The 27,930-nt window shown below is 39.4% G+C and overlaps 1 protein-coding gene across 2 annotated transcripts in view; it reads right to left on the bottom strand.

The window, feature by feature from the left end:
• Positions 1-18,208: 18,208 nt before the first annotated feature.
• The window catches only part of tmem170b (transmembrane protein 170B), a 71,246-nt gene continuing 61,524 nt past the window's right edge, over positions 18,209-27,930 (bottom strand). Inside the window, exons 3-4 of one of the 2 annotated variants that reach the window (XR_009507113.1) lie at positions 27,393-27,613; positions 18,209-26,834 (exon numbers count right to left, since the gene is read on the bottom strand). Coding sequence is in view for 1 of the 2 variants with exons in the window: in XM_059945576.1 (XP_059801559.1) it covers positions 27,483-27,613 (131 nt within the window). In the remaining variant the exon portion in view is untranslated. Of the gene's footprint in view, positions 27,614-27,930 lie in introns of both variants that reach the window. The other variant, XM_059945576.1, reaches the window with a different exon arrangement.

Raw genomic sequence — 27,930 nt, 5'->3', positions numbered from 1 at the left:
CCTTCCTAACTAACCTTCTGTGCGGAACCTTGTCAAAGGCCTTACTGAAGTCCATATAGACAAAATCCACTGCTTTACCCTCATCAACTTTCCTAGTAACCTCTTCAAAAAATTCAATAACATTTGTCAAACATGAATCCACACACACATCCATGTTGACTGTTCCTAATCAGACCCTGTCTATCCAGATAATTATATATACCATCTCTAAGAATACTTTCCATTAATTTAATCACCACTGACGTCAAACTTACAGGCCAATAATTGCTAGGTTTACTCTTAGAACCCTTTTTAAACAATGGATCAACATGAGCAATATGCCAATCCTCCGGCACCATCCCTGTCTCTAATGACATTTGAAATATTTCTGTCAGAGCCCCTGCTATTTCCACACTAACTTCCCTCAAGGAAGTTAGGAAATAACCTATCAGGATCCGGATATTTATCCACTTTTATATTCTTTAAAAGTGCCAGTACTTCCCCTTCTTTAATCATCATAGTTTCCATAACTACCCTACTTGTTTCCCTTATCTTACACAATCCAATATCATTCTCCTTAGTGAATACCGAAGAAAAGAAATTGTTCAAAATCTCACCTATATCTTTTGGCTCCACACATAGCTGTCCACTCTGATTCTCTCAGGGACCAATTTTATCCCTCAGTATCCTTTTGCTATTAATATAACTGTAGAAGCCCTTTGGATTTATTTTCACCTTACTTGCCAAAGCAACCTCATATCTTCTTTTATCTTCTCTAATTTCTTTCTTAAGATTCTTTTTACATTCTTTATATTCCTCGAACACCTCACTTACAGCATGCTGCTTATATTTATTGTAGATCTCCCTCTTTTTCCGAACCAAGTTTCCAATATCCCTTGAAAACCATGGCTCTCTCAAACTTTTAACCTTTCCTTTCAACCTAACAGGAACATAAAGGACTATGACATAAAACATAAAACATAAGGAGTACGAGCTTCACTCCAGGTGAGGTAAGGCCGGGTAAGCTCCTTTAATTAATCTAATTAGCTTAGGAGTAGGTAATAGAGGCAGCAGTTAGGGCAGTTGAGTGCTCTGTTTGCAGTATGTCGGATGTCACAGCAAGCACAGCTGTCCCTGATGACTACACCTGCAAAAGGTGCATCCAGCTGCAGCTCCTGACAAACCGTGTTAGGGAACTGGAGCTGGAGCTGGATGAACTTCAGGTCATTCGGAAGGCAAAGGCAGAAATAGACAGGAATTTCAGGGAGATAGTCACCCCCAGGAGTCAGGAGATAGGTGGTTGGGTGAGTGTCAGGAGAGGGAAGGGAATAGACAGGAAGAGCAGAGCACCCCGTGGCCATTCCCATCAACAGTAAGTATACCGTTTTGGATTCTGTTGGTGGGGACGACCTACCAGGGACAAGTTGCAGTGGTTGCTTCTCTGGCACCGAGATGGATTCTCAGCTCAGAAGGTAAGGAGGGAAAGAGGAGAGAAGTATTGATAGGGGATTTGACAGTTAGGGGGACAGATAGGAGGTTCTGTGGAAGAGATCGAGAATCCCGGATGGTCTGTTGCCTCCCTGGTGCCAGGGTCCGCGATATCTTTGATTGAGTTCTCGGTATTCTCAAGAGGAAGGGTGATCAGCCGAATGTCATGGTCCAAGTAGGGACCAATGACGTGGGTAGGAAGAGTGAGGAGGTCCTGAAAGGTGAGTTTAGGGAGCTAGGTGCCAAGATGCCATAGGATCAAGACATGGGAATCCAGCTCTCCTGTAAAAAATCAGTAAATTAATGTTTAAGTGAAGAAAAGTTAGTAAATACTTTCTAAAAGTTACTTATAAACTACTTCGGATTGCTTCAAACTATGTCTCATAAACATAAGCAGAAGAAAACTATTACCTTGAAGACAAAGCAAGTTGGAACAGAATCAAGGCCCACCGCTATGAAAGAACCATGGGCTCAAGTACATTCTACCTCCAGCGATACAGAACAATATCAACCATTTCTAAAGAAAAAGACCAACAAGAATTTTGCAAAAGTGAAGGGAGGAGCATGCGCAAATCTGAACTACAAATCCCAGTTACGATTGAAACTGGAAGTGAAAGTTAATCTGAGGTAGATTCAGATTCTCTGGATAAATCAGACAAAGACGGAGGTAAAAGCTTTTCTGGAAATATAGAAAAAACTTTGATGCAAATAATGCGTAAATTAGAAAAATTAAATGCATTAAAAGCAATTTAAAAAGATAGGAAAAATATGAAGATTATGCTTGACAAAATGATAAAAAGTCAGGACAAAATGGATAAGAGAATTATAGACTTGGAAGTAACAACAGAAGACATTGTTGAAAGAATGAACAAAATGGAAGATAATATTTCTGCCTGGACATCAGAAAGAAAAAGCAATGCTTAAGACATCAAGATAAAGAAAAAATCCTGAAGGCGGCGGCCCAATGTGCCAGAAAGAGCAACGGGCCATTGATGATAGAAGGGAAAGCAGTTATTTTCTATTCTGATATAATTTATAGCCTTTTGAAGATAAAGAAGGAAATTAACCATGGGAAAAGGGTTATAAATTCATAATGCGTCACCTGGCAACACTGATAATTTTTTTGGAGGATGGAAAAAGAAGATTTTTTACCGATTATCGAGACACAGAAGAGTTCACACAAAAGCTCCCAAATATTCGCTAACTGCACACAAAGATTTCAAAGCAAAACGGATTAAAGATAAAGACAGGGGCAATGAATGGAATTGATGGACTTATAAGGACAGAAGAATATTTAAATATATTCTTAATTATATGATACATGATATATATATATGATATATGAAAGGTAAAAATTTGAGAAATATTAATTAAGAGTAGTGATATTATTTTTTTTCTTCTTCTCATATATATACTTTTTATGTTGCGGAGGAGCTGGGGGAGCTTTGGATCGATTGTTACAGGATTCACATGTGTAATCATGGTGATTGCCATGACCCGTACAACAGAGGGGGGTAATGTTGTGTTTTTTTATCTACATTAGTAGGAGGGTATTTTGGTTTTTTCTTTATAATCTATTTTTCTTCTATCTTTCTTTCTTTGCCTGGAGGATCAGTGGGGGGGACACATAGCAACATGGAGAATTTTTAAAAGACTCCCCAAGGTCCCATGAAAGTTGAAAGATTAGGTATTATTATAGATTGGAGTAACCCAATTAAAAACAATGACTAATTTACTGATTTTTTGTTGATTTAATGTTAATGGGCTTAATGGACCAGTGAAAAGAAAAAGAATTTTAACATACATTAAGGAAATGAAAATAGATATAGCTTTTTTACAAGAAACACACTTACCAGAGATAGAACATCAGAAATTTAAAAACAGATTGGGTTGGAAATATTATTGCGGCTTCATCTAACTCAAAGGTGAAAGGAGTTGCAATTTTGGTTAATAAAACTTTACCAATTAAAATACAAAATGTATTATTTGATTCAGTGGGGAGATATGTAATTATACATTGTCAAATTTTTTCAGAACTATTGACTTTTATGAATATTTATGTACCAAATGAAAATGATGTAATATTTATACAAGAGGTCTTTTTGAATTTGGCTGATGCACATGACAAAATATTAGTAGGTGGAGATTTTAACTGTTGTCCAGATCCAGTTTTAGATAGATCAACAAAGGTTGTTACAAAATCAAAAGTAGCAAAATTAACTTTATCATTGATGAAAGATTTAAATTTGATTGATATATGATTAACCCAAATATATTGATATATTGATTAACCCAAAAGAAAGAGATTATTCATTTTATTCAAATAGACATAAAACTTAATCAAGGATAGATTTTTTCCTATTAACAATGAATATTCAAGACAGAGTGAAAAATATGGAATATAAAGCAAGAATATTGTCAGATCATTCTCCTTTGATAATGACAATGATAATGATAATGATAAAGAGGAATCAATTTATAGATGGAGATTTAATTCAATATTATTGAAACATCAAGATTTTTGTGATTTTATGAAAAAGCAGATTCCGTTTTTTTTAGATACAAATTCACATTCAGTTGATGATAAATTTATATTGTGGGAAGCAATGAAGGCATATTTGAGAAGCCAGATAATGTTACACTTCTAAAATTAAGAAGGAATATATGATAGAAATAGATCAATTGGAAAAAGAGATTACAAAATTAGAAAAAGAATCTCAAAGATATATGGCGGAAGAAAAATGAAGACAACTTGTTAACAATATAATACACTTCAAACATATGGAACAGAAAAAGCGATTATGAGAACTAAACAGAGATATTATGAACTAGGTGAAAGATCACATAAGGTTCTTGCTTGGCAGTTAAAAACAGACCAGACTTCTAAAACGATAAATGCAATTAGAACAAGAGTAAATAAAATTACTTACAAACCTTTAGAAATTAATGAAACTTCTAAGAATTTGTGTTCTGAACTGTATCAATCAGAATCACAAAATGATAATGTCGAGATAGAAAGGTTTTTATCACAAATAACTTCCAAAATTGAATTCGGAAGAACAGAAGGGATTAAGTATGCCTTTTATATTAAAAGAGGTCGAAGAAGCTCTAGGATCACTTCAAAGTAATAAATCCCCAGGAGAAGATGGGTTTCTGCCCGAATTTTACAAAAAGTTTAAAGATTTACTAATTCCTCCTTTTATGGATTTAATATATCAAGCGGAAAGAACGCATAAACTTCCAGAATCTTTTTCGACAGCTATCTTAACAGTATTGCCAAAAAAAGATAGAGATCTTTTAAAGCCAACATCATATAGACCTATTTCTTTGTTAAACACTGACTATAAAATAATAGCAAAAATTTTATCTAGCAGATTATCTAAATACTTAACAAATTTAATACATATGGATCAAACAGGATTTATCAAAAATAGACGATCAGCAGATAATGTAACCCGGTTACTTAGCATAATTCATTTGGCACAAAAGAGGGAGGAAATGAGTGTGGCAGTTGCTTTAGATGCAGAAAAAGCACTTGATAGATTGGAATGGGATTTTTTATTTAAGGTATTAGAAAAATATGGATTAAGAGTATCCTTTATAAAATTTATTAAAACCTTAAATACTAATTCCCAAAGCTAAAGTAGTGACAAATGGTCAAATTTCAACACCGTTTCAGTTAACAAGGTCAACGAGGCAAGCTTGCCCATTATCACCTGCTTTATTTGTGTTGGCAATAGAACCATTAGCTGAATTAATTAGAATGGACCCAGATATTAAGGGTTTCAGAGTTAACCAGGAGGAATACAAGATTAACTTATTTGCTGATGATGTTCTGCTTTATTTAACAAACCCAATGTACTCGCTGCGTAAATGATCTTCTAGATTGGAAGAATATGGGATTGGAAGAATATCAGGCTACAAAATAAATTGGGATAAAAGTGAAATTCTACCTCTTACCAAAGGAGATTATAGTCAATGTTGATTAATAACTCAATTTAGATGGCCGATAAATGGTATAAAATATTTAGGTTTAAGAGTTGATAATAATATAAAGAACTTATATAAAATAAATCATTTACCATTATTGAAAAAAATTCAAGAAGATCTTGATAAATGGATGATATTACCAATAACATTAGTAGGTAGAATAAATGCTATAAAAATGAATATATTCCCTAGATTACAACACCTATTCCAATCACAACCAATACAACTACCCAAGAAGTTTTTTCAAGAGTTAAATAAATATGTGAGGAAGTTCCTTTGGAAAGGTAAGGTGTCAAGAATATCGTTGGAAAAATTGACATGGAAATTTGATCTAGGAGGGTTACAACTTCCAAACTTCAAGAATTATTATAAAGCAAATCAACTTAGATTTATTGCATCTTTTTTTGATAAAGATAAACCGGCATGGATTAGAATAGAACTAGATAAAATAGGAGAAAATACACCAGAAGATTTTATATATAAATGGGAATCTAAATGGATGTGGGGAAAGAAAGAATCTCCTATATTAAAACATTTGATTGATCTATGGAATAAAATAAATGTTGATGATGAGATAAGGAAATCTTTAATAGAAAGAAATAGAAACTTTAATACAAAAAGGAAAAGTTAAAAAATTTATTTCTTGTATGTATAGTTTGATTTAAAAACAGGCAATTAAACAAGGAATCCATAAGTCAAGACAAAAATGGGAAACTGACTTGAATATTAAAATTGAAGAAACAAGTTGGTCAAGACTATGTCTTGATAGTATGACAAATACAACAAATGTCCGGTTAAGATTAGTGCAATATAATTTTTTACATCAATTACATATTACACCACAAAAAATAAATTAATTAAACCCAAATTTATCTGATCAATGTTTCCGATGTAATCATGAAATTGGTACTTTTTTACATTCTACTTGGTCTTGTTCTAAAATTCTACCTATTTGGACAAATTTAAGAGTTTTACTGGAACAAATTATTGGAACACAACTTCCACATAACCCAACATTATTTTAATTAGGTGATATTGAAGGGATAAAACTGAAACTGAAATTGAATAAATATCAGAAATAATTCATAAAAATTGCAAAAAGGCTATTGTAGTTACTTGGAAATCGGATTCATACTTAAGTATAGATCATTGGAAGAACAAAATTTCCAGCTGTTTTCCACTTGAAAAAATTACTTATAACTTAAGAGATAAATATGAAACTTTTCTGAAAATTTGGCACCCTTATTTACAAAAGACAGGATTAAATATATAGGTGCTCCGAAGATAAAATAATTGGTTATTTGGGGAAAGAAATAAAGTTATTATGAACTCCATGGAGCATGTGGAGATCTTCCGATATCCAAGCATTCATTCATTCATTCTTCCTTCCTTCCTTCCTTCCTTCCTTCCTTCCTTCCTTCCTTCCTTCCTTCCTTCCTTCCTTCCTTCCTTCCTTCCTTTCTTTCTTTCTTTCTTTCTTTCTTTCTTTCTTTCTTTCTTTCTTTCTTCCTTCTTCTCTTTCTTTTTCTTTCCTTCTATAGGGATATGTTTGGGGGGAGGGGTTAAGGGGAGGGGGGAAGAGTTGATTTTTTTTCTTATTCCTGTAATCATTTGAAAACTCAATAAAAAAATTTAAAAGAAAAAAGAAATAGTAAGATAGAGTAGATCAACACGTGGCTGAAGACATGGTGCAAGAGGGAGGGCTTCAGATGTATAGATTGGGCAGTTTTCCAGGGAAGGTGGGACCTGTTCTGGTGGGACGGTTTACATCTTAAATGAAGGGGGGACAAAGGTAGTTTTGCTAGAGAGGCTCCAGTGGATTTAAACTAGATATGAGTGGGGAGGGGAACCAGAGTGAATAAAGTCCTAACCTATTCACCACGTTCCTATAATTCAGGATCTCAAGTTCTTGCACCATACTTTAAATTTTCTCTGTATTCTTTTAATTTTATTGAAACTTTTCCTGTAGGTAGGTGACCACAACTGCACATAATACTCCAAATTTGGTCTCACCGACATCTTATACTACTTCAACATAACATTCCAACTCCTGTGCTGAATACTTTAAGACAGCCAATGGGCCAAAAGCTCTTTACCATCCTATCTACCTATGATGCTGCTTTCAAGGATCTGTATTCTAGGTTTGCCCTACCATTCACTGTGCAAGTCCTGTGCAAGTTTGTTATCCCAAAGTGCAACACCTCACACTTCTCTGCATTAAATTCCATCTGCTGTCTTTTTTTTACCAATTTTTCCATCTGGACTAAATGAAATGGACTAAAGACATTGGTGGTCTGATGTTGGGCTGATAAGCGTAGTAGACAAAGACCACCAAGAATGAAGGATGCTGCTCCCAACTCCCACCCAGCTTGCAATGCACCCACAGGATCAGAGTCCTGGAGATGATACTGAACGTCAAAGCCTTAAAGTTGAAGCCCAAAGGCTAAAGCTCTGAGTCTGCTAATCCACTGTCTGCAAGCCCAAAGGCCAAAGACCTGGCTGATTGTGACAGTGTGATTTGCTGAACATTGATGCCACACTATGTCAGTGCCAGAATGTGTGGTGACACTTTCAGGCTATTCCCTGCACATCCTTAAGCTGAGTTGCTTGTTAACACAAATAACACAATTCACTATATGCTTCTACATACATATAATCTGAATCTGAATCGAATCCCTGCAGCACACCACTAGTCACAACCCTCCAGTCAGACAAACAACCATCTACTACCACTCTTTGTCATTCTGAATCCAAAGCGACTGAACCTTCTTGACCAGCCTCCTGTATAGGATTTTATCAAAGACCCTGTGAAAGATCACATGGACAACATCCATTGCCTTTCATTCATTAACATTCATGGTAACATTCTCAAAAAAAAGCAATAAAATTTATTAGACATGACCTACCATTCTCAAAGCCATGTTGACTATCTCTAATCAGGCACCATCTATCCAAATACTCATATATCCTGTCCATTAGATTACCTTCCAATAATTATCTTCCCAGTACTAACAACAGGATCACTAGCCTCTAATTTCCCAGTGTGTTTTTAGAGCCTTTCTTGAACACTGTTACCTATCCTCTAGTTCCTTGGCACCTCATCTGTAGTTACGGACATTTTCAACATATTAAATGAGCCCCTGTAATTTCTGCACTAACCTACAAAGTGCAACAAGACACATTACCCACCCTAATTTGCCTCAACGTTGCAAGCAGCTCCTCTTCTGTAATCCAGATATTGTACATGACCTTCTTTGTTTCTTTTCTAGACTTTGAACCATTTTCAGAGTAAGTACACAGTAAAAAAAAATCTATTTAAGATTCTCCCCATCTCTTCTGGCTCCAGGTATAGCTGATCAAACTGATCTTCAAGTGGACCAATTTTGTCCCTTGCTGTTGCTTTGCCTGAGCCTTTCAAGGGAAAGCCACCTTAGACTGGGTGTTGTCTAATAACCCAGATTTTATTAGGGAGCTTAATGTAAAGGAATCCTTAGGAGGCAGTGATCATAGTATGATTGAATTCATACTGCAATTTGAAAGGGAGAAGCATAACTCATATGCATCAGTATCGCAATTGAATAAAGGGAATTACACAGGTGTAAAAGAGGAGCTTACCCGGGTAGATTGGAGGGCAATATGACAGTAGAGCAGAGATGGCTGAAGTTTCTGGTGTTACGTACCTGTGGGTATCTTGTACTTGTCATGTGACACTGGTGTTGAAGCTATACTGGACCTAAGGTAATGGTCTTGTGATGGTGGAGTGACATCATTTTCATACCAGTAGAGGTCATGTGACAGTTTTTTTCAACAGGGTATAAAAGGAGGACCCCTCCCTGTGATTAGGGGCAGTTTGTGGCTGGATTTGCCATTTTGACTCCATGCTACAGCGTGGTCCAATATTATGACACAGTTTTGCTGAAAGGTGAAGTTTTATTTTCTGCCTAAAGTTTAAAAGGTCATTGCTGGCAGTTTCATTACAATATTGCCAGTTAAAAATCAGTGGATTTCGGAAGCTAAAAGATTGAGGAAAGTCGATTTCGATGGTGAAACAGGTTCGACCTTGTTTGATCCTCATTCGGAAGGAATTTGTTGGCTGTGCCCATGTTAACCCCTGTAATAATAGTAGAAAGGGTTGGGTACAGTTTCATCAAGGAAAGGTCAATGCCTTTAAGCCGTTTCATTTTCATCTTCGTAAATTCTCCAGGAAAAGTATAGTTTGACTGGGAACCGCAACAACATGACGTGAAAGAGAATTTAAATTGTCAAAAAACAAGTCTCTCCTTTAATGGACTGTAAGCATTTTGAACTTTCGCAGTACTACTTTGAAGAACTGTTTTTGCAACATCGCTTTAAGAACTGTTTTCGCTTTATCCCTTTTAGAACTGTTTAAGCTGCCGCGCAGCAGCTGATTTTCAGTTGCGTTAGTCGTTTGTTTACTTTTGGGGTTTGTTTTTCAGTGTTTAATAAATGTTTTATTTGTTATAAAAAAAACCCTGCCTCACTTGTTGCTGAATCCATAACGCTGGGAATAGTTCCCAAAAGGCACAGGATAGATATGTCCCACAGAAGTACAGTAGTTCTCAAATGGCAGGGATAGGCAACCATGGCTGACAAGGGAAGATAAGGATCACATAAAAGCCAAGGAAAGGGCATATAAGGTAGCAAAAGTGACTGGGAAGTTGGATAACTGGGAAGCTTCTAAAACCCAACAAAAGGCAACTAAAAGGCTACAAGAGAAAAGATGAAATATGAGGGCAGAGTGGTCAATAATATAAAGCAGGATACCACAAGCTTTTTCAGTTACTTAAAGAGTAAAAGCGGGGGGATGAATGTTGATATTGGACCACTGGAAAATGATGCTGGTGAGGTAGTAATGGAGGACAAAGAAATGGCAAATGAACTTAATGGGTACTTTGCATCTGCCTTCACTGTGGAAGACTCTAGCAGAGTGCCAGAGGTCCGTGAGTGTCAGGGAGTGTAAGTGCCATTGCTATTACAAAGGGCTAGGCCAACTTAAAGGTCTTAAGGTGGATAAGTCACCTAATCCCAGAGTCCTGAGAGAGCTTGCTTAAGAGATGGTGGATGCATTTGTCATGGCCTTTCAAGAATCACTTGATTCTAGCATGGCCCCAAAGGACTGGAAAATTGCAAATGTCACTCCACTCTTTGAGAAGGGAGGAAGGCAAAACAAAGTAAATTATAGGCCAGTTAGCCTAACCTCAGTGGTTGGGAAAGTGTTGGATGATTAAGGATGAGGTTTTGGGGTACTTGTACTTGGAGACTAATGATAAAATAAGTCAAAGTCAGCACCTTCTGTAAAGGGGAATCTTGCCTGACAAATCTGTTAGAATTCTTTGAGGAAGTAACAAGTATGGTGGACAAAGGATGTCATTTACTTGGATTTTTAGAAGGCATTTGATAAAGTGCCACAGATGAGGCTGCTTGGCATTACAGGAAAGATACTGGCCTGGATAGCAGAATAGCTGGCAGGCAGGAGGCAGCAAGTGGGAATAAAGGCGGCCTTTTCTAGTTGGCTGCCAGAGGCTAGTGGTGTTCCTCAGGGCACCACTACTTTTCACATTGTTTGTCAATAATTTGGATAATGGAATTTATGGTTTTGTGTCAAAGTCTACAGATTATACGAAGATAGGTGGAGGGGTAGGTAGTGCCAAGAAAGCAATGCAATTGTAGCAGCACTTAGGCAAATTGGAAGAATGAGCAAAAAAGTGGCAGATTGAATAGAGTTGGGAAATATATGATAAAGTAGTTTGGTAAAAGGAACCATTGTCTAAATGGGGAGAAGGTTCAAACCTCAGAGGTGCAGGGGGATTTGGGAGTACTGTAATCGTGCAAGACCCCAGAAGGTTAATTATTAGGTAGAGTCTGTGGTAAAGAAGGCAAATGCAATGCTGGCATTAATTTCAAGGGGAGTAAAATATAAAAGCAAGGAGATAATACTGAGCCGTTATAAGACACTATGAATATTGTCAACAGTTTTAGGCCCCGTATCTCAGAAAGGATATGTTGTCATTGGACAGAGTCCAGAGGAGATTCACAAGGATGATCCTGAGAATGAACGGGTTAACATATGAGGAGCACTTAACTGCTTTGGCCCTGTACCCAGTGGAATTTAGGAGAAAATGGAGTTCTCACTGAAACCTACCAAATTTTGAAAAGATTAGATAGGAAACATCCTCTCCACATCCATCCTATGGTGGAGATACCCAGAACTACAGGGCACAGCCACAAAGTTGAGGGGGGTCCTTTTAGAATGGAGGTATGAAAGATATTTCTGTAGCCAAAAAGTAGTGAACCTATGGAATGTTCTGTGGTGGAGGCCAAGTCCATGGGTAGATTTAAAGTGGAAGTTAATAATTTCCTGATTGGTCAGGGCATCAAAGGATATAGTGAGGTGAATGGGATTGAGTGGGATTCGGGATCAAACATGATGGAGCAGATTTGGTGGGCTGAATGGCCTAATTCTGCTCTTATCGCTCCTAGTCTAATATAATCAGTAGAAGCCCTTGGGACCCTCTTTCACCTTGTCTAATAGAGCAAATTTAAGCCTTCTTTTGGCCCTCTCTCTTGCATTTCTTTTACACAAGTGCTGTATTTGCTGCCTATGCTTTCTATGTATCTACTACTTCTTAACCAGGGTCTCACTATCCCTTGAAAACCATGGCTCCCTAAACTCATTAACTCTGTCATTTATTTTAATAGGAACATACCAATTCTCAACATATCACTGTTGAAAGCCTCCCAGTTACCAAGCATCTTTGGCAGAAAACAAATTACCCACTCTGCACCTGCCATATCCCTTCTAATACCATCAAATTGGATTTTCTCTGATATAGAATCTCAATCCAAGGACCAGTCCCATCCTTCTCATTATTATTTTGAAACTAATGGAATTATGGTCACTCTATCAAAATTGTTTCCACTCGAGAAATCCAAAGCAATACACACAAAACACCGGAGGAACTCAGCAGGTCAAGCTGCATTTATGAAAATGAATAAATAGTTGATGTCTCAGCCCAAAATGTCAACTATTTATTTATTTCCATAGATGCTGCCTGACCTGCTGAGTTCCTCCAACATTTTGTGTGTGTTCCTAGATACACTGTCACCTGCCCTGTCTTATAACTAATAGGAGAAATACTATTGCACTCTATTTAGGACCCTGATATTTCATTAAGGAACTTTTTTGAACATATTTGACAAACTCTACTCCATCCACCCTTTTTAAGTATGAGAGTCCCGATCAATATGTGGAAAATTAGAATCTTCTATTGGTCTTGTTTTTTTTAAACTCTCTGCGATCTCTCTGAAATCCTGCCCATTATGAACAGGTCATGAGTGTCAGTGTGAGCAGTGGAGCGGGAGCAAGAAGTGCTCATGATCGACAGATGACTGGAGATCAGAGGATCGGAGGATCAGCCATTGTAGGTAGGCCGAGACCGTCGGACCTACCTGGAGAGTACCTGAGGAGAAAGGTAAAACTGCGCTGGTGACATCAGCGGTGAGCGCGGGGTTTGAAAAGAGGCCCACTTTTAGGAGCGGGCAGTGGAGTGCGCGGGAGCAGAGTGCTGGGCTTTGGCTCAGCGGGCTTCGGCACAAGGATACTTCGGTGAGAGGAATTCAGTGAGTCTGAGTACGTGCTTGCTGAGGTCAAAAAAAGGTAAGGTCAGTAGGTACTTTTTTCATTTATTCTGACTAATCTGGGGGATGGGGGAGACAGTCAGAGCAGTGGTGTGCTCCGTATGCAGTATGTGGGAGGTCAGGGTCAACACAGTTGTCCCTGATGACCACACCTGCAAAAGGTGCATCCAGCTGCAGCTCCCATCAGACTGAGTTAGGGAATTGGAGCAGGAGCTGGATGAACTACGGATCATTCGGGAGGCAGAGGCAGAGATAGATAAGAGTTATCGGGAGGTAGTCACACCGAAAAGACAGGAGGTAGGCAAATGGGTGACAGTCAAGAGAGGCGGGGGAGCAGACATAGAGAGCAGAGCACCTCTGTGGCCGTTCCCATCAACAACAAGTATACCGTTTTGGATACTGTTGGTGGGGATGACCTACCAGGAATAAGTTGCAGTGGTCCTGTCTCTGGCACTGAGGTTGGACCCTCGACTAGGAAGGGGGGGAGGGAAGAGAAGAGAGCGGTAGTGATAGGGGATTCTATAGTCAGGGGGGGTGGATAGGAGATTTTGTGGGGAAGATCGGGAGTCTCGGATGGTATGTTACCTCCCTGGTGCCGGGGTCCGGGACATCTCAGATGGGTGCAGGTTATTCTCGAGAGGGAGAGCAAGAACCCAGATGTTGTGGTCCATGTAAGGACCAATGACGTGGGTAGGATGAGTGAGGGGGTCCTGCATAGGGAGTTCAGGGAGTTAGGTGCGAAGCTGAAGGGCAGGACCTCCAGGGTAACAATCTCAGGATTGCTACCTGTGCCACGTGCGAGTGAGGCAAGAAACAGAAGGATTATACAGATTAATACGTGGCTGAGAGGATGGTACAGGAGGGCTTCAGGTTTTTAGATAATTGGGCTTTGTTCCAGGGAAGGTGGGATCTGTTCCGACGGTACGGTTTACACCTGAACTGGAGCGGTACTAACATTCTTGAAGGAAAGTTTGCTAGTGCTTCCCGGGGGAGTTTAAACTAAATTTGTGGGGGCGGGGATCCAGAATGCGAGAGAGGATAGTGAGATGAAGAATAAAGGACAGGTGGGCACGACACGGTTCCGGAATATTAAGTGTGTAGTAGAGAAAGGTGAGGCGGAACAAGTGATAAGGAGGACACATGTACAGAGGGATGGTCTGACGGAACATGGAGTTAAATGTGCAGAAAGAATAAATAAATTTAGGAAGGACAACAAAATTCAAGGGGCGTATAGCCCGAAGGGAGTTCGGGGAGCTGGATTAGGCACAATAGAGAGAGGAGAAATGGGCTAAAAATTCTATATCGGAATGCACGAAGTGTCAGAAATAAGGCGGATGAGCTTGAAGCTCAGGTGCAAATGGGTAACTGATGTTGTTGGGATAACAGAGACATGGCTGCAGAGATCAGACCTGGGAAATGAATGTACAAGGGTATACGTGCTATCGTAGGGACAGAAATGTGGGCAGAGGTGGTGGGGTGGCTCTGTTGGTGAGGAATGAGATTTAGTCCTTTGCAAGGGGGGACATAGGATCAGGAGAAGTAGAGTCTGTGTGGATAGAACTGAGGGCAAAAAGACCCTAATGGGTGTTGTCTACAGGCCACCAAACAGTAGCATGGATATTGGGTGCAAGTTGAATAGGGAGTTAAGCATGTGGCAAAGGTAATGTTGCAGTAGTTATGGGGGATTTCAACATGCAGGTGAACTGGGAGAATCAGGTTGGTGCTGGACCCCAGGATAGGGAGTTTGTAGAGTACCTACGGGATGCATTCTTGGAACAGCTTGTACGAGAGCTGACCAGGGACAAGGCTATTCTGGGTTTAGTCTTGTGTAATGAACAGGATTTGATAAATGATCTTGAAGGAGCCATTAGGAGGTAGTGACCATAATATGATAAGTTTTTATCTGCAATTTGAGAAGGATAAGGGCAGATCGGAGGTGTCAGTGTTGCAGTTGAACAGGGGAGACTATGCAGCCATGAGGGAGGAGCTGGCCAAAGTTAACTGGATGGATATCCTAGCAGGAAAGACAGTGGAACAGCAATGGCAGGTATTCTTGGGAATAATGCACAAGGTGCAAAATCAGTTCATCCCCCCGAGAAGGAAGGATTCAAAGGGGGGAAAGGGGGCCACAGTGGTTGATAAAGGAAGTCAGAGATTGCATAGCATTAAAAAAAAGGAAATATGACAGAGCTAAGGTGAGTGGGAGGACAGATGATTGGGAAATTTTTAAGGAACAACAGAATTTAACTAAAAAAGCAATACAGGGAGAAAAAATGAGGTACGAATGCAAGCTAGCCAGGAATATAAAGGAGGATAGGAAAAGCTTTTTTTAGGTATGTGAAGAGAAAGATAGTTAAGAACAATGTTGGGCCCTTGAAGAATGAATTGGGTGGAATTGTTATGGGAAACAGAGAAATGGCAGAAGAATTTAATGAGTACTTTAGATCTGTCTTCACTAGGGAAGACACAAGCAATCTCCCAGATGTATGGATGGACCAAAGACATAGGGTAACAGAGGAAATGAAACAGATTGACATTAGGAAGGAAACGGTGATGAGTAGATTGATGGGACTAAAGGCTGACAAATCCCAAGGTCCAGATGGTCAGCATCCTAGGGTACTAAAGGACATGGCCCCGGAAATTATGGATGCATTGGTAATCATTTTCCAAAGTTCCTTAGATTCAGAATCAGTTCCTGAGGATTGGAGAATGGCTAATGTTATCCCACTTTTTAAGAAAGGAGGGAGGGAGAAAACAGAGAGCTATCATCCTGTCAGCCTAACATCAGTAGTGGGGAAGATGCTAGAGTTCATTATTAAAGATGAAATAGTGACATATCTAGATAGCAGTGATAGGATTCGGCCGAGCCAGTATGGATTTACCAAGGGCAAATCATGCTTGACTAGCCTATTGGAGTTTTTCGAGGATGTAACCAGGATGTTAGACAAGGGAGATCCCGTAGATGTAGTGTACCTCGATTTTCAGAAGGCATTTGATAAGGTCCCACATAGGAGATTGGTGGGTAAAATCAGAGCCCATGGCATTGGGGGGTAAGATATTGACATGGATAGAAAACTGGTTGGCAGATAGAAAGCAAAGGGTAACGGTGAATGGGTGTTTCTCGGAATGGCAGGTGGTGACTAGTGGGGTGCCATAGGGCTCGGTTTTGGGACCACAGCTGTTTACAATTTACCTCAATGATTTAGATGAAGGCATTGAGAATAACATCAGCAAGTTTGCTGATGATACTAAGCTGAGTGGCAGTGTGACATGTGATGAGGATGTTAGGGTGACTTGGATAGGCTGAGTGAGTGGGCAGATACTTGGCAGATGACGTTTAATGTGAATAAGTGTGAGGTTATCCACTTTGGGAGTAAGAACAGGAAGGCATATTATTATCTGAATGGTGTAGAGTTAGGTAAGAGAGAAATACAAAGAGATCTAGGAGTCCTTGTTCATCAGTCACTGAAGGTGAATGAGCAAGTGCAGAAGGCAGTGAAGAAAGCTAATGGAATGTTGGCCTTTATTACAAAGGTAATTGAGTACAAGAGCAAGGATATCCTCTTGCATTTGTACAGGGCCCTGGTGAGACCACACCTGGAGTATCGTGTACAGTTTTGGTCTCCAGGGTTAAGGAAGGACATCCTGGTTTTAGAGGAAGTGCAGCGTAGATTCACAAGGTTAATTCCTGGGATGTCCGGACTGTCTTACGCAGAGAAGTTAGAGAGACAGGGCTTGTACACACTGGAATTAAGGAGATTGAGAGGGGATCTGATTGCAACATATAAGATTATTAAGGGATTGGACAAGATAGAGACAGGAAATATGTTCCAGATGCTGGGAGAATCCAGTACCAGAGGGCATGGTTTGAGAATAAGGGGTAAGTCATTTAGGACAGAGTTAAAGAAAAACATCTTCTCCCAGAGAGTTGTGGGGGTCTGGAATGCACTGCCTTGGAAGGCAGTGGAGGCCAATTCTCTGGATGCTTTCAAGAAGGAGCTAGATAGGTATCTTATGGATAGGGGAATCAAGGAATATGGGGACAAGGCAGGAACCGGGTATTAATAGTAGATGGTCAGCCATGATCTCAGAATGGCGGTGCAGGCTCAAAGGGCTGAATGGTCTACTTCTGCACCTGTTGTCTATAGTATAATCACATTCGCGTGTTCATCCCTTTCTCAGTTACACCCATACAGCCTCAGTCGACAAGCCCTCCACTCTGTCCTATCTGAGCCTGCCATGGCATTTTCCATCTAGTAATGCCACCCTCCGTCTTTAATACCTCTTTGCTTTATCATGTCTACATGCTTTGTCATGTGGAGGGAAAAAAATATTAGAACCTTCTGAGAAACGAACAGCTCGGAAGCTTCAATTATTTCAATTAAGTAACCACCCACTTGAAGCAAAATTTCTGTTGGACACCATGGGAGGTGGAAGGAATAGCAGATTTGATGGGTCAAATAGTCTACTTCTGCTCCTATATCTAATGCTCTACAACACACCCCAAATTACCTGTGAGAAGCACAGTTTAAATGCAAAAAGTGTGATATTACTTTCTGTAATTTACTTAACCAAATCAACTTCAACTTGCTCAAGTTCAAGCTGACCAAAATGGGAAATGGTGGTTCTAGTGAGGCCTTTTCACCAACCTTTTGAAAAGTTGGGTTTTAATCTAGAATATTAAAGGAGTGGTTTTGCTGGCTGGTGATTCTGGAACTAGAAAGGATATAATTTGAATGTTGGAGGCAGATCTTTCAGTGAAAGGGTAGTGGAATTTTGGAATATTTCCACAAGTCATAATTGATGCTGCATTAATTCTTAGTTTGAAATCCAAAAATCAATAGATCTTAATGATTTAAGGTCATGGGGGGCAGGGGAGGAGAGAAGCAAAGATACAAAATTGGTTTACAGGTCAGCTGTCTTGTTGATAGAAAGAGTTCAAGGTCAAATAGTATACATGTCCTTGAGTTTCACGGCACATTGGCATACTAATTAAAATATGGCAATATCTTTGAACAACTCATAGATAAAACTATCTTTTTTAAACCTTCAAATTACAAATGAAACCAGGCAAAATCAAAACTGTTCATTGCAAAACTTTATTCTCCAAGTACTGATGTACAAGGCTGTGTGTAAATAGGGAAATAAAAATGGTTGATTATTAAAAAAATACATTATTTACAACTCAGACCTTTAATTATCATAAGAATAACCAAATCCAGTCCAAGAATACAACATACCCCAAATTATCCAGGAGCAGCACAATTTAAATGTTTCATGTGCTCAAGCCAATACAGTTTTACTTGTTAAAAGTATGAAACTGCATATTGTAATTTACTTTTAAAAAAAAACAGGCTTATCTAAGTGAATGTTCAAATGGCTGCAAGTTCATTCAGAAGATAGCAACTATAAAATCTGGTTGCTTGGGAAAAGCAACTTACTGCACTGGTTATGCAGTTAATACTGAAATCATAAACACAATCACACTAAGATTACTGCTTCCATTCTTAATCTCATTAAACTATGATTTTAGAAATCATAATACTGGTGAGACAGTCCCTTTAACAGACACTCATACTAAACATCTAGAATAAATGCTTTCTAAGTATCTTAAGTACAAAAATTGTTTCCCTGGAACCTAAATGTGTTCTGTCAAACTGTAGTCTTTTGGAATTAGCATGTGGAGGCCAAATATCTTCATTGAATTATTTGCTTCTATGGATACCTTATGAATCCTGTTACCTTTTTTAAAAATAAGAAATTCCTTTTAAAATTTGTAATACAAATACCTGCAGCTTACCATAGTAAAGAGGAGGGTTTCATTTTAGGTAGCAGTTTAAAATTCTAAAGGGTCTCAATCTGACTACTGGATGGAAAACAGCTCTTGCATTACTCTGGTTAAACAGGATCAGATGATGCAGCTGCATTCAGTTTATTTTCAGTTTACAGGGTTAGGAAAATTGACTGCAAGAGAAGAAACAAGTAATCTACATTTAAAGAGACAGATTTTCACTTGCAGCATGCCCAAAGCAAATACTGCTATTTTGTCTTGTTGGTATTTATTCCATCAATACACTTCGTGGGTAGCTGCAGCTTCCAGAGTCAGGATCAAACAACACAAAATCAGTTATAGCTTCCTCACTGATCTACTAATTGAATGGAATGCATCAAAAAAATCTGTGAATCGTACATTCTTGTCACTGAGCAAGGGTCAATTCTGTTTTACCCATTTGGATACAGTGGCCTTGGAGCACTTACAGTGGAGGGGCCCTTCCAGCCCTTCAAGTTGTGCCATGACCTAATTGGGTTAAAACTGCTGATTTAACCCAAGCCTAATCACAGGACAATTTACAATGACCAATTAGCCTACCAACCAGTACATCTTTGGACTGTGGGAGGAAACCAGAGTCACAGGGAGAAATTACAGACAGTGACAGGAATTAAACCCGGGTCACTGGTACTGTAAAGCATTGTGCTAACTACTACTCAACCATGCCATCTGCAGGGAATATCAGTGGCTATGGGAAGGTGACTTGCAAAAAACTGCAGCTTGGGTTTATTCTTAATCGTAAGGGTGCAAATCTGTCCCTGAGGGAATTTTTTGCCTTACTGATTTATGCCAGTTTTAGGATGGAAAACTTCACTCCACTCATCTCCAGAAATATGGAGCCAGTAACTTCACTTCTGAACTTGCAGTTTACATTTATGAAAAGCACAGTTAATTCAAATGTCCCAAAATGCAAGAACTCAATTCTCCATGCATAAATTGGAAAGGGCATTCCAAGAACTTAGTTCACAGAAAAACAAGATCAGTTGGATTAGCCTTTCCAATAACTCTGATAAATATACACAAGAGCTTTGTGCCATGAGCATTAACTGGATGATAACATTTACTTGAGGTATGACCCAATGATGTGTCTGCATTTAAAGATGCCATCCAGAATTCGACACCCTCAGCATGAGACAGTTTCTTTCTAGATTTTTTGACAAATGTTTCCCCCAGGTGTCTGTAGAAACCAGTGACTAAATAACAGCAATTCCAGACAATGTGGGAAAAAGAATGGGATTTCTGAAATGCAATTAGATGTGGATTGTGACAAAGTCCATCTCCTTAGGACAACTGCACTGATATCCAATCCACTGGCACAAGTGGGTAGCAAAAGTACAGGATTTCGACTAGCAGCTTTTTTCACCACCTCTGCTCCACCACCACCCATCCATTCTGCTTAGTTGATGCATACAAATGAGATGCAGGGAGATTTGGTAAACTGAGACAGAAATAATAGTTTGAATGTTATAATAATTAGAAAGGCCCATCCTGTACTACTTAGTGGGACACACTTCATGGTAGCACATCTCCACAGGGTGAATGTCACTAGAGCCAGTTTGAGCTAGTTAGTTGGAAAGGAAATGCTTTTGGGCTTCAAAAGTTTGGGAGAACAGAATGAAGAGTGAGTTTCATTGCTGGAATAGAAGAGGGAGATCCTCTTCTGATAGGTTTACAGAAAGTGAAGTCATCCAGTTCCACCTTAGAAGCCCAGTGGGAGGTCATTACTGAGGACAGTACTGGGAGAAAAACATACTGAACTGGATACATTGAAAAACTTATTCTTCTCACATGGTCAACAAGCACAAGTCCCAGCTCTCCTGCCTGCCACGATCTTATGGCCTTCTTCAATCCATCCCTTCCTTCCACCCACCAACTGTGGGCAACTAACTCTTGCATTTGACATCTAAGTACACCTTCCATAATTACCACCATTCCCACACACATGTACATGTACTGCTAGCTACTCAACACATTGCGCTTATGCACACTTTGCACTTTCCTTTCTATGGTTTCTCCTGACACCATCATATTAGTAGACAAGATTAGGTTCACTGGTCACCATAGCAAGCCAGAAATCACTGAGGACTAAGTACTCAATCTAACCTTCACACAGATTGTCCTTTGTAACTTCTTCAGTATCAGAATCTGCAGACTAAATTTACACCTATTACCTTGTCTTTCTTTTGCCAACATCTTAACCTACCTTTTTTAGGTAGGGGCCAAGTCCTGCTCAGCAGTTTGGTTTGATTTAGATGCCAAACTTCCTGTGTAGTAGAAGCTTCAAATGAACTGCATTCCATTATTGTTAGCTTTTGGCTCATAGACAAGAATATGGAGATGGGATTGCGTTTTCCACTGCTAAATATCCAGTTTCAAATCACTAATAGCAATACCCCGGATGTTAATGGGGAATGTACAATTATTCACAGAATCATTGTCTGGCAAGGTGTATAGTGGCTCTCAACCTAACCACAAGCATTCTCTTGGTGTTGCTGCATGCCAAATCAAGAAGGGAGAATAGAAAATTAATACCTTCATTGAAAATGTGACAGCAAAAGATCTGTTCCCCCAGTATCCACAAACAACTTTGGAGTTGTATATGGAAACATACTTTGATAATAAATGAATCTTTGAAAATGCCACAGTAAGTAGTCTGTTCCCACAGTCAAGGAGAAAATGGGCTCCTAATGTTATCTCTTGCTTTCCTAGTAAAGTGCTGACAACAGATCACATGAATGATGATGTAAAGGGTGGATTATCAGAGCAGCAACTAGAGTTCTGGAGTACTGGCCCAGGAATACAAGTGCGAATCCCACCTGAAACTCAAGTTCTCAAAGTATTGATGGGAACTAAAATCTGTAAGTATGCCATCACTGGGTTTTCATTAAAACTTTTCTAGTTCACAACTGTAAACCCTCTAAGCATAGAGTCTTATCTCCCTCACTGTGGAGGAAGCTAGCGCCAGTGATCTACATGATCCAGGAGAAACAGGAAAGCAGTCAGCTAATAGGCTAAAAAATGCAAAATGACAGAAGATAAAGCCCATTAGCAGCACTGTGCACTCACTAACTGATCCAGACAGTAGACCTGATGCTCCAGAAAAATTGAAGCAGTCTTATTAACCTTGTCTATCTTCTCAACAGCTTTTCCTTCACATTTCTCATGATCAATGATAGGAAGCCAAACCCAGAGTTACAGGGCTTCATTGTAGACATCTTTTGGTTTGACAAGATGCTTGTAAAAGGCCAGGCACAGCAGGCCAGTGCATGACAACATTAAAAAATCATACTGAAAGTTGGTCATTAAAATCTTCTGACTGTAGTCACATTCAGGCTGAATGTGAAAGGATTAATGCCTTTGTTTAAAACCAAGTTCTAGCGTGGAATTTACAATGCAGCCATCACCTTAGATTCCCCTATACTAGATGGTCTATTGCACAATAAGATGGTAAATTTTGCTTGTGCTGTGCAGAACACCTGCATAACTTCCCACACATAGGCAAATGGGAAGTATAACTGTGATCTTCAATGTCAGCCTTATTGGGCAGGCAGCAGAAGATTACAGCCATGCTGAATTTGAGAAGCACCAGTGTGGCAGCATTGGCTCTGCTGAACAGATGCAGGTTTCATTGTAGTACATTTCTATGGTGGCCTTTTAGGAAAAGAGGTCTAATGCAGGACAGCTAGGCCAGAAACTTCCTGTCACTTGAGCCCTTTGGGTCAGTCATTTCTTCTCTCTGGGATTCACAAGTATGGCTTAAGGCCCCAGCTCCCCTTCCCCTTTCTGACTCAGCAACCATTCATCACAACCAAGCATGTGCGTGCATGTTAGAGGACTTTCCACAAATTTCTGTAAATAAAAAGGCATAGAGAAATTAAATTCAACACTGTATAAGGATTGACATTTACTGCCAGCACCATAATGCCAAATGAATGCTTGCAATTAGGTATCCAGGTGTGTTCCTCTCCATACAGTAGATACTAATACTGCAGGATACAACCCATTTTACAAGATTGATTAATGCAGTTTAATCTGTCCAATTTAAGCCATCACTGGATGCTCATTTGTTTCTTGATAGGAGAATGTTTTCCAGAATTTTTCAATTGAATTTTCAAGGATTTGTAATTTAAAAAACAACACCTTGGCCTAAGAAATTATGGAATTGCATGAAATCCAAAAACGCACATCTCCATCCACTGAAAAACTGCTTTGCGGGACTTTAAGCATATTTAAAATTTCTTACTACCAGATTGAGCATAAAATGCAGCCCTTTTAAAACTATATTTATCAGGGGTAACACACACAAAATGCTGGTGGAACATAGCAGGTAAGGCAGCATCTATAAAAGAACTCTTCTCTTACTATCATTCCTTTCAGTTAGTCCTGACGAAGGGTCTCGGCCCGAAACGTCAACAGTGCTTCTCCTTATAGATGCTGACTGGCCTGCTGTGTTCCACCAGCATATTGTGTGCGTTGCTTGAATTTCCAGCATTTTCAGATTTCCTCACGTTTGCTTTATCAGGGGTATTTAGGATAAAGGGAGAATGACAATTCATCATGATTACTGGGAACATAATGCTACTCTGATGTTGAACAAACACACCTACACAAGCTTAGATAGATGAGAATTGATTGCATTGTGACCAACAAATTTTATGGAGTCTGATAGATATATGTAGGTCTACCCTAAGGGCTGGAATTTAAGGTTAGCTACTGCAGATCAAGATGGGTTTCTGCACTCAGGAGTGAATATTTGGTACTCCGTACCCTGGTAAGCTGTGAAGGCTCAAGAAAACTATTGATTTAAGAGAAGTGGAGGAAAGTATAAGAGAGTACTGCTAATAATCCCATCTTGAATAGGAAGCAGATACAAGGGGCTACTCCTTCTTTCATTTCTATGTTCCTGCAGCTGGCAAGAGGCAGGTATACAGGGTTGAGTGGGATCAGGGATCAGCCATGATGTGATGGCAGAGCGGACTCGATGGACTGAATAGCTTGTCTGCTCCCATGTTTACAACCACATTAGAAGCTTAGTGTTAGCAGGAGTTAGCAATAAGCAAGCATCCCTGATTGTACCATGGCCGATATTCTGCCCTGATTAAAGAGCCAGTGCATCTGGCTCCGGGCAGTTCTGAGTTTCTAACTCTACTCAGGCTCAGCTTTTTGGCTGCACTATGTATTCTTGGCATCACAAGACAGTGCCCATTTCACAATGACAGTTTTTCACAAGAGAACAGCAAGCAGGCATATTTTTAATTATTTCAATTTTAATAAACTTGATTGATTTGGTGTACGAGCATGTCTTTAGATTTAAAATGTTTAAGTTTTATTTTACTTCCACTCCCCAAATGTTCCAAGTGTTACTGAAATCTTCATGAACATCAAACACATTCACAAGCATTCGCCAACTTGCAATCACACTGACAGTTTTGTGACCTATGGAAAAGTGGGTATTTTACCAGTTGCCAAAGCCATGGTGTGAGAGTAACCTGCTGTTCACTCAGAGATAACCTATCTGCTACCACATACCAGGGCAAGTGCTGGTCTTTCAGTAATAGAAGACTGCACTGAGGACAGGCTGAAACCAACAGCCTAACTCAAGGCAAGTAACCAGTGATATCAAGGCAATCAAAGATCAGCCCCAGTGGTTCAAATATAGGAAGATCTACATTGATTAAAAGCTAAAGTTTTGGATCAGCTGAAACCAAATATTTTTTGGGCCATTTGTGTAGAAAGAGAGTTTTGTGCCATTAGGATTCAATACATGTGGACAATTTCACACTCCAACTAACTGTACAGCCCACACCCCCCCCCCCCCCATCCCCCCATCTGTAAATTGAAAGAAACAAATACATCCTTCACTAAGCACTAACTTCGCAGAACATTTCATTGTTGGCAGTTCTGCCATGGTTTTTTCTCTCCAGAGCCTTCAAGATCCTCTGGTTCAAAGTCATGCTGCTGTTTTTGTAAAACCAACAAGGTCATCCTCCCACTGACATTTTAGTTACATTTGAGGAAATTAAAGCTCTGGAGTCTTGGTCAGCAACAGTGAGCCAACTAATTAACCAAAATAGTCACAAATGCAATTACAATTTGGGAGTGACAAGCATTTTTGGATTTACAATCCTTTTTATAAAAAATTACCATTGACCCTTACCATTAACTGAAGGGCCCCTGGTCTTGTGGATATGTACTTTACTTTTCACCCCATACTTTCCTAAACAAATGAGTAAACAGGAAATTATCACATTTCTCAAGTTCATGCGTGCAGCACCAATACTTTCAGTCACTTGGCTATAAGAGTTTAGATGTTCCACCCAGGAAGAACCACACAGCAACCACAAGAAAAAATGGAAGATCTCAGTAGCTCAGGTAGCATCCATGGAAGGAAATAGAAAGTCAGCATTTCAGATCGAGAACTTCATTCAGATGGGTCTGCACCCAAAAAACTGTTCCGTAATCTTTTCCCTCTGCAGATGCCTGATCTGCGGGGTTCCTCCAGCTTTATGTGTTGGTCTAGGTTTCACCATCTCTAGTTATCATTAAGTTTCAGAGAGGACCAATCAAAACCAATTTGAGCTTGCAATGATGGCTGAAGATTGGGTCCAGAATGCAAAGGTGATCCTCAATTTTTGATTGGATGTTCTCCTCTCATAGAAAAACAAACAGAAAACATACCAAGAGGGGAAAAACAGGCCAAAGCCCAACAGACAGAAAACATAATCAGTGCAACATCATCATATTCTTGTATATTCTGTATATTGTATATTCTGGTTCAATTAAAGTTTTTAGCCCATTTCCCTCTCCAAAGATTGTTTGAAACAGAAAGTAACCAGTTTTGTTTTGAAATTTTAAGTGCCTGAAGAAGTAATTTCAACAGCTTCAATGTTCTTTGCCACTAAGGCTGCAATGATTTTAAAAAGCAAGCTTGGTAATCCTACATTCAACTCTAGGAAAAGAGCTTTTTGTTCTTGAAGCCACCAAAAACTAAAAGCTTCCAGCAATCATGTCTCTTCACAATGTATTTCTGAAGGAGGTTTCAATTTATTTTATATAAAGTGAATTTCTGGAACATGCTCTTTAAAGATTATTTTTAATACTGAAGTGAAGGAAGACTGAAGTCATGTCAGTAAGGTGTTAAGCTTTAATGTGCATCTGCAAGTAATCCAAATGCTATGAAATGGTCAGCCTCCAACAGCTCAGAATCTGAGCTCAAGGAATTTGCAAAACAGGGGTTTACCTTGCACTAAACAAAAAGGAACTATAATTATTATCTCCCTGATAAAACTCAAGGTTAGTGCACGATAGGCATGTTTCAGTTATTCAAGATGCATCTTGCTCACATGCACCTGATTCTCAAGACAAAAGGAGGATATTCCACGAAGCAGAATTCATTTGAATTGTATCCAGACTCAATATCTACTGACCTGATATGGTCACTTAGATATCCCTTGGAAAACAACCCTCAAATCATTGTAGTCATCGATAGCAGAAGATTGAAACTTCACTCGTAACATGGTGCTGGGAACAGGAGATTCCTTCCCCAATCTCTATAGCAAATGTCCAATGATGTTGCATTATGAACTGTAAACAGAATAATGAACTGGAAAATGAATGAACCCAAAAATACTAACTGTTCCACTTCACACATGCAACCTAAACCTGCTGAGCAACTTTTAGGATATTCTGTTTTTAAATAATAATGTCCATTTGCATTGCAGCCGATATGCCCCTCTCAAACCTGGATCCATTCTTCTGATTAATGTGACACACTCAATAAACAATAATGGGAACCCTGGTTGTATTCTCTGCTCACGTACAGAATATAGTGGCTCCGTTCCAAAATCATCTGTAAAGTGCAGTTGAGTAGCAGATGCCCTGGGTGCAGCTGGAAGCAGAATTAATGAACAGAAAGGTAAGTTGGTCATTAGAATCTAAAATCAGCAGTGTTTAAACATGATTACAGGGGATGGGATTTTCCATCAACACAAATACCATCAGAATATTTTCAAGCGTCAGGAAAGGCAGGAAAGGAAATGCATCCAATACTTGCAACCTTATGAATATACAATAGTATACACCAGCCCCCTTCCCAAAGACTAATTTTTGCCTCAATACCATGGGCCACAGTTCACAGTTCCAAAATAATGTGTTAAAAATTTCCAAGTTTGGCACAAGTAATACTATCACTATCCCTGCAGTTTCCATTAGAGTGCACTCACAGCTGTGTGCATCAGTCACCAATAATACTCATTGGGGATTGATAACTGTACAGGATGATTTGCTCATGAGGCTTCATAGGCTCATTAGTAATCTTCACACTCTCCTTTACGAAGGAAGCACATATGGTGCTGTAGTGCAGACATTTAAACAGCAGATGGCTTGGTTCTGCTCGCCTGACGGTCACCTAAGCTTGCTTCTTTCATGCCATCTCTTGGTTACACACCTTGGCATTCAAATCCGTCTCTCAAACTCTTCTGTCTCTTCCTGTTTAAAGAGCTCCAACGATACTTGCTTACTCTTCAGAATTCTGCCCTCATAGGGTGGCTAGAATCCTCGAGAATGAGATGACAACTGTGAGCACTGTTTGTCCAGCACCAAATACCAATGCCTCAAGTGGAGCCATCGTCTTCCCTGCTACCCGGTACACACCAGCAACTGCTGCACCTGCAGAGGAGAAAAGGTGTGATTAAGCAGAGAAGTATTAAAGCCATCAAAATATAATCAGACATCATTGATCAAAATGCTAGTTCAACAGGAAAAAGTTCATTGACCAGTGTTGGAGCTTTTAGAAAGCATCAAGTTGGATAAGTCGCTGGGACCGGACAAAATGTACACCAGGCTACTGTGGGAGGCGAGGGAGGAGATTGCTGATCAATGGGGACAGGAGAGGTTCCTGAGGATTGGAGGGTTGCAGATGTTGTTCCTTTATTTAAGAAGGGGAGCAGTGATAGCCCAAGAAATTATAGACCAGTGAGTCTAAA

This window comes from Hypanus sabinus, chromosome 20 (assembly GCF_030144855.1).
Source record: "Hypanus sabinus isolate sHypSab1 chromosome 20, sHypSab1.hap1, whole genome shotgun sequence".
In the NCBI taxonomy this organism is placed as follows: domain Eukaryota; kingdom Metazoa; phylum Chordata; class Chondrichthyes; order Myliobatiformes; family Dasyatidae; genus Hypanus; species Hypanus sabinus.
Note: the sequence above shows the minus strand (reverse complement) of the source record. Positions and strands in the feature narration are given on the sequence as shown.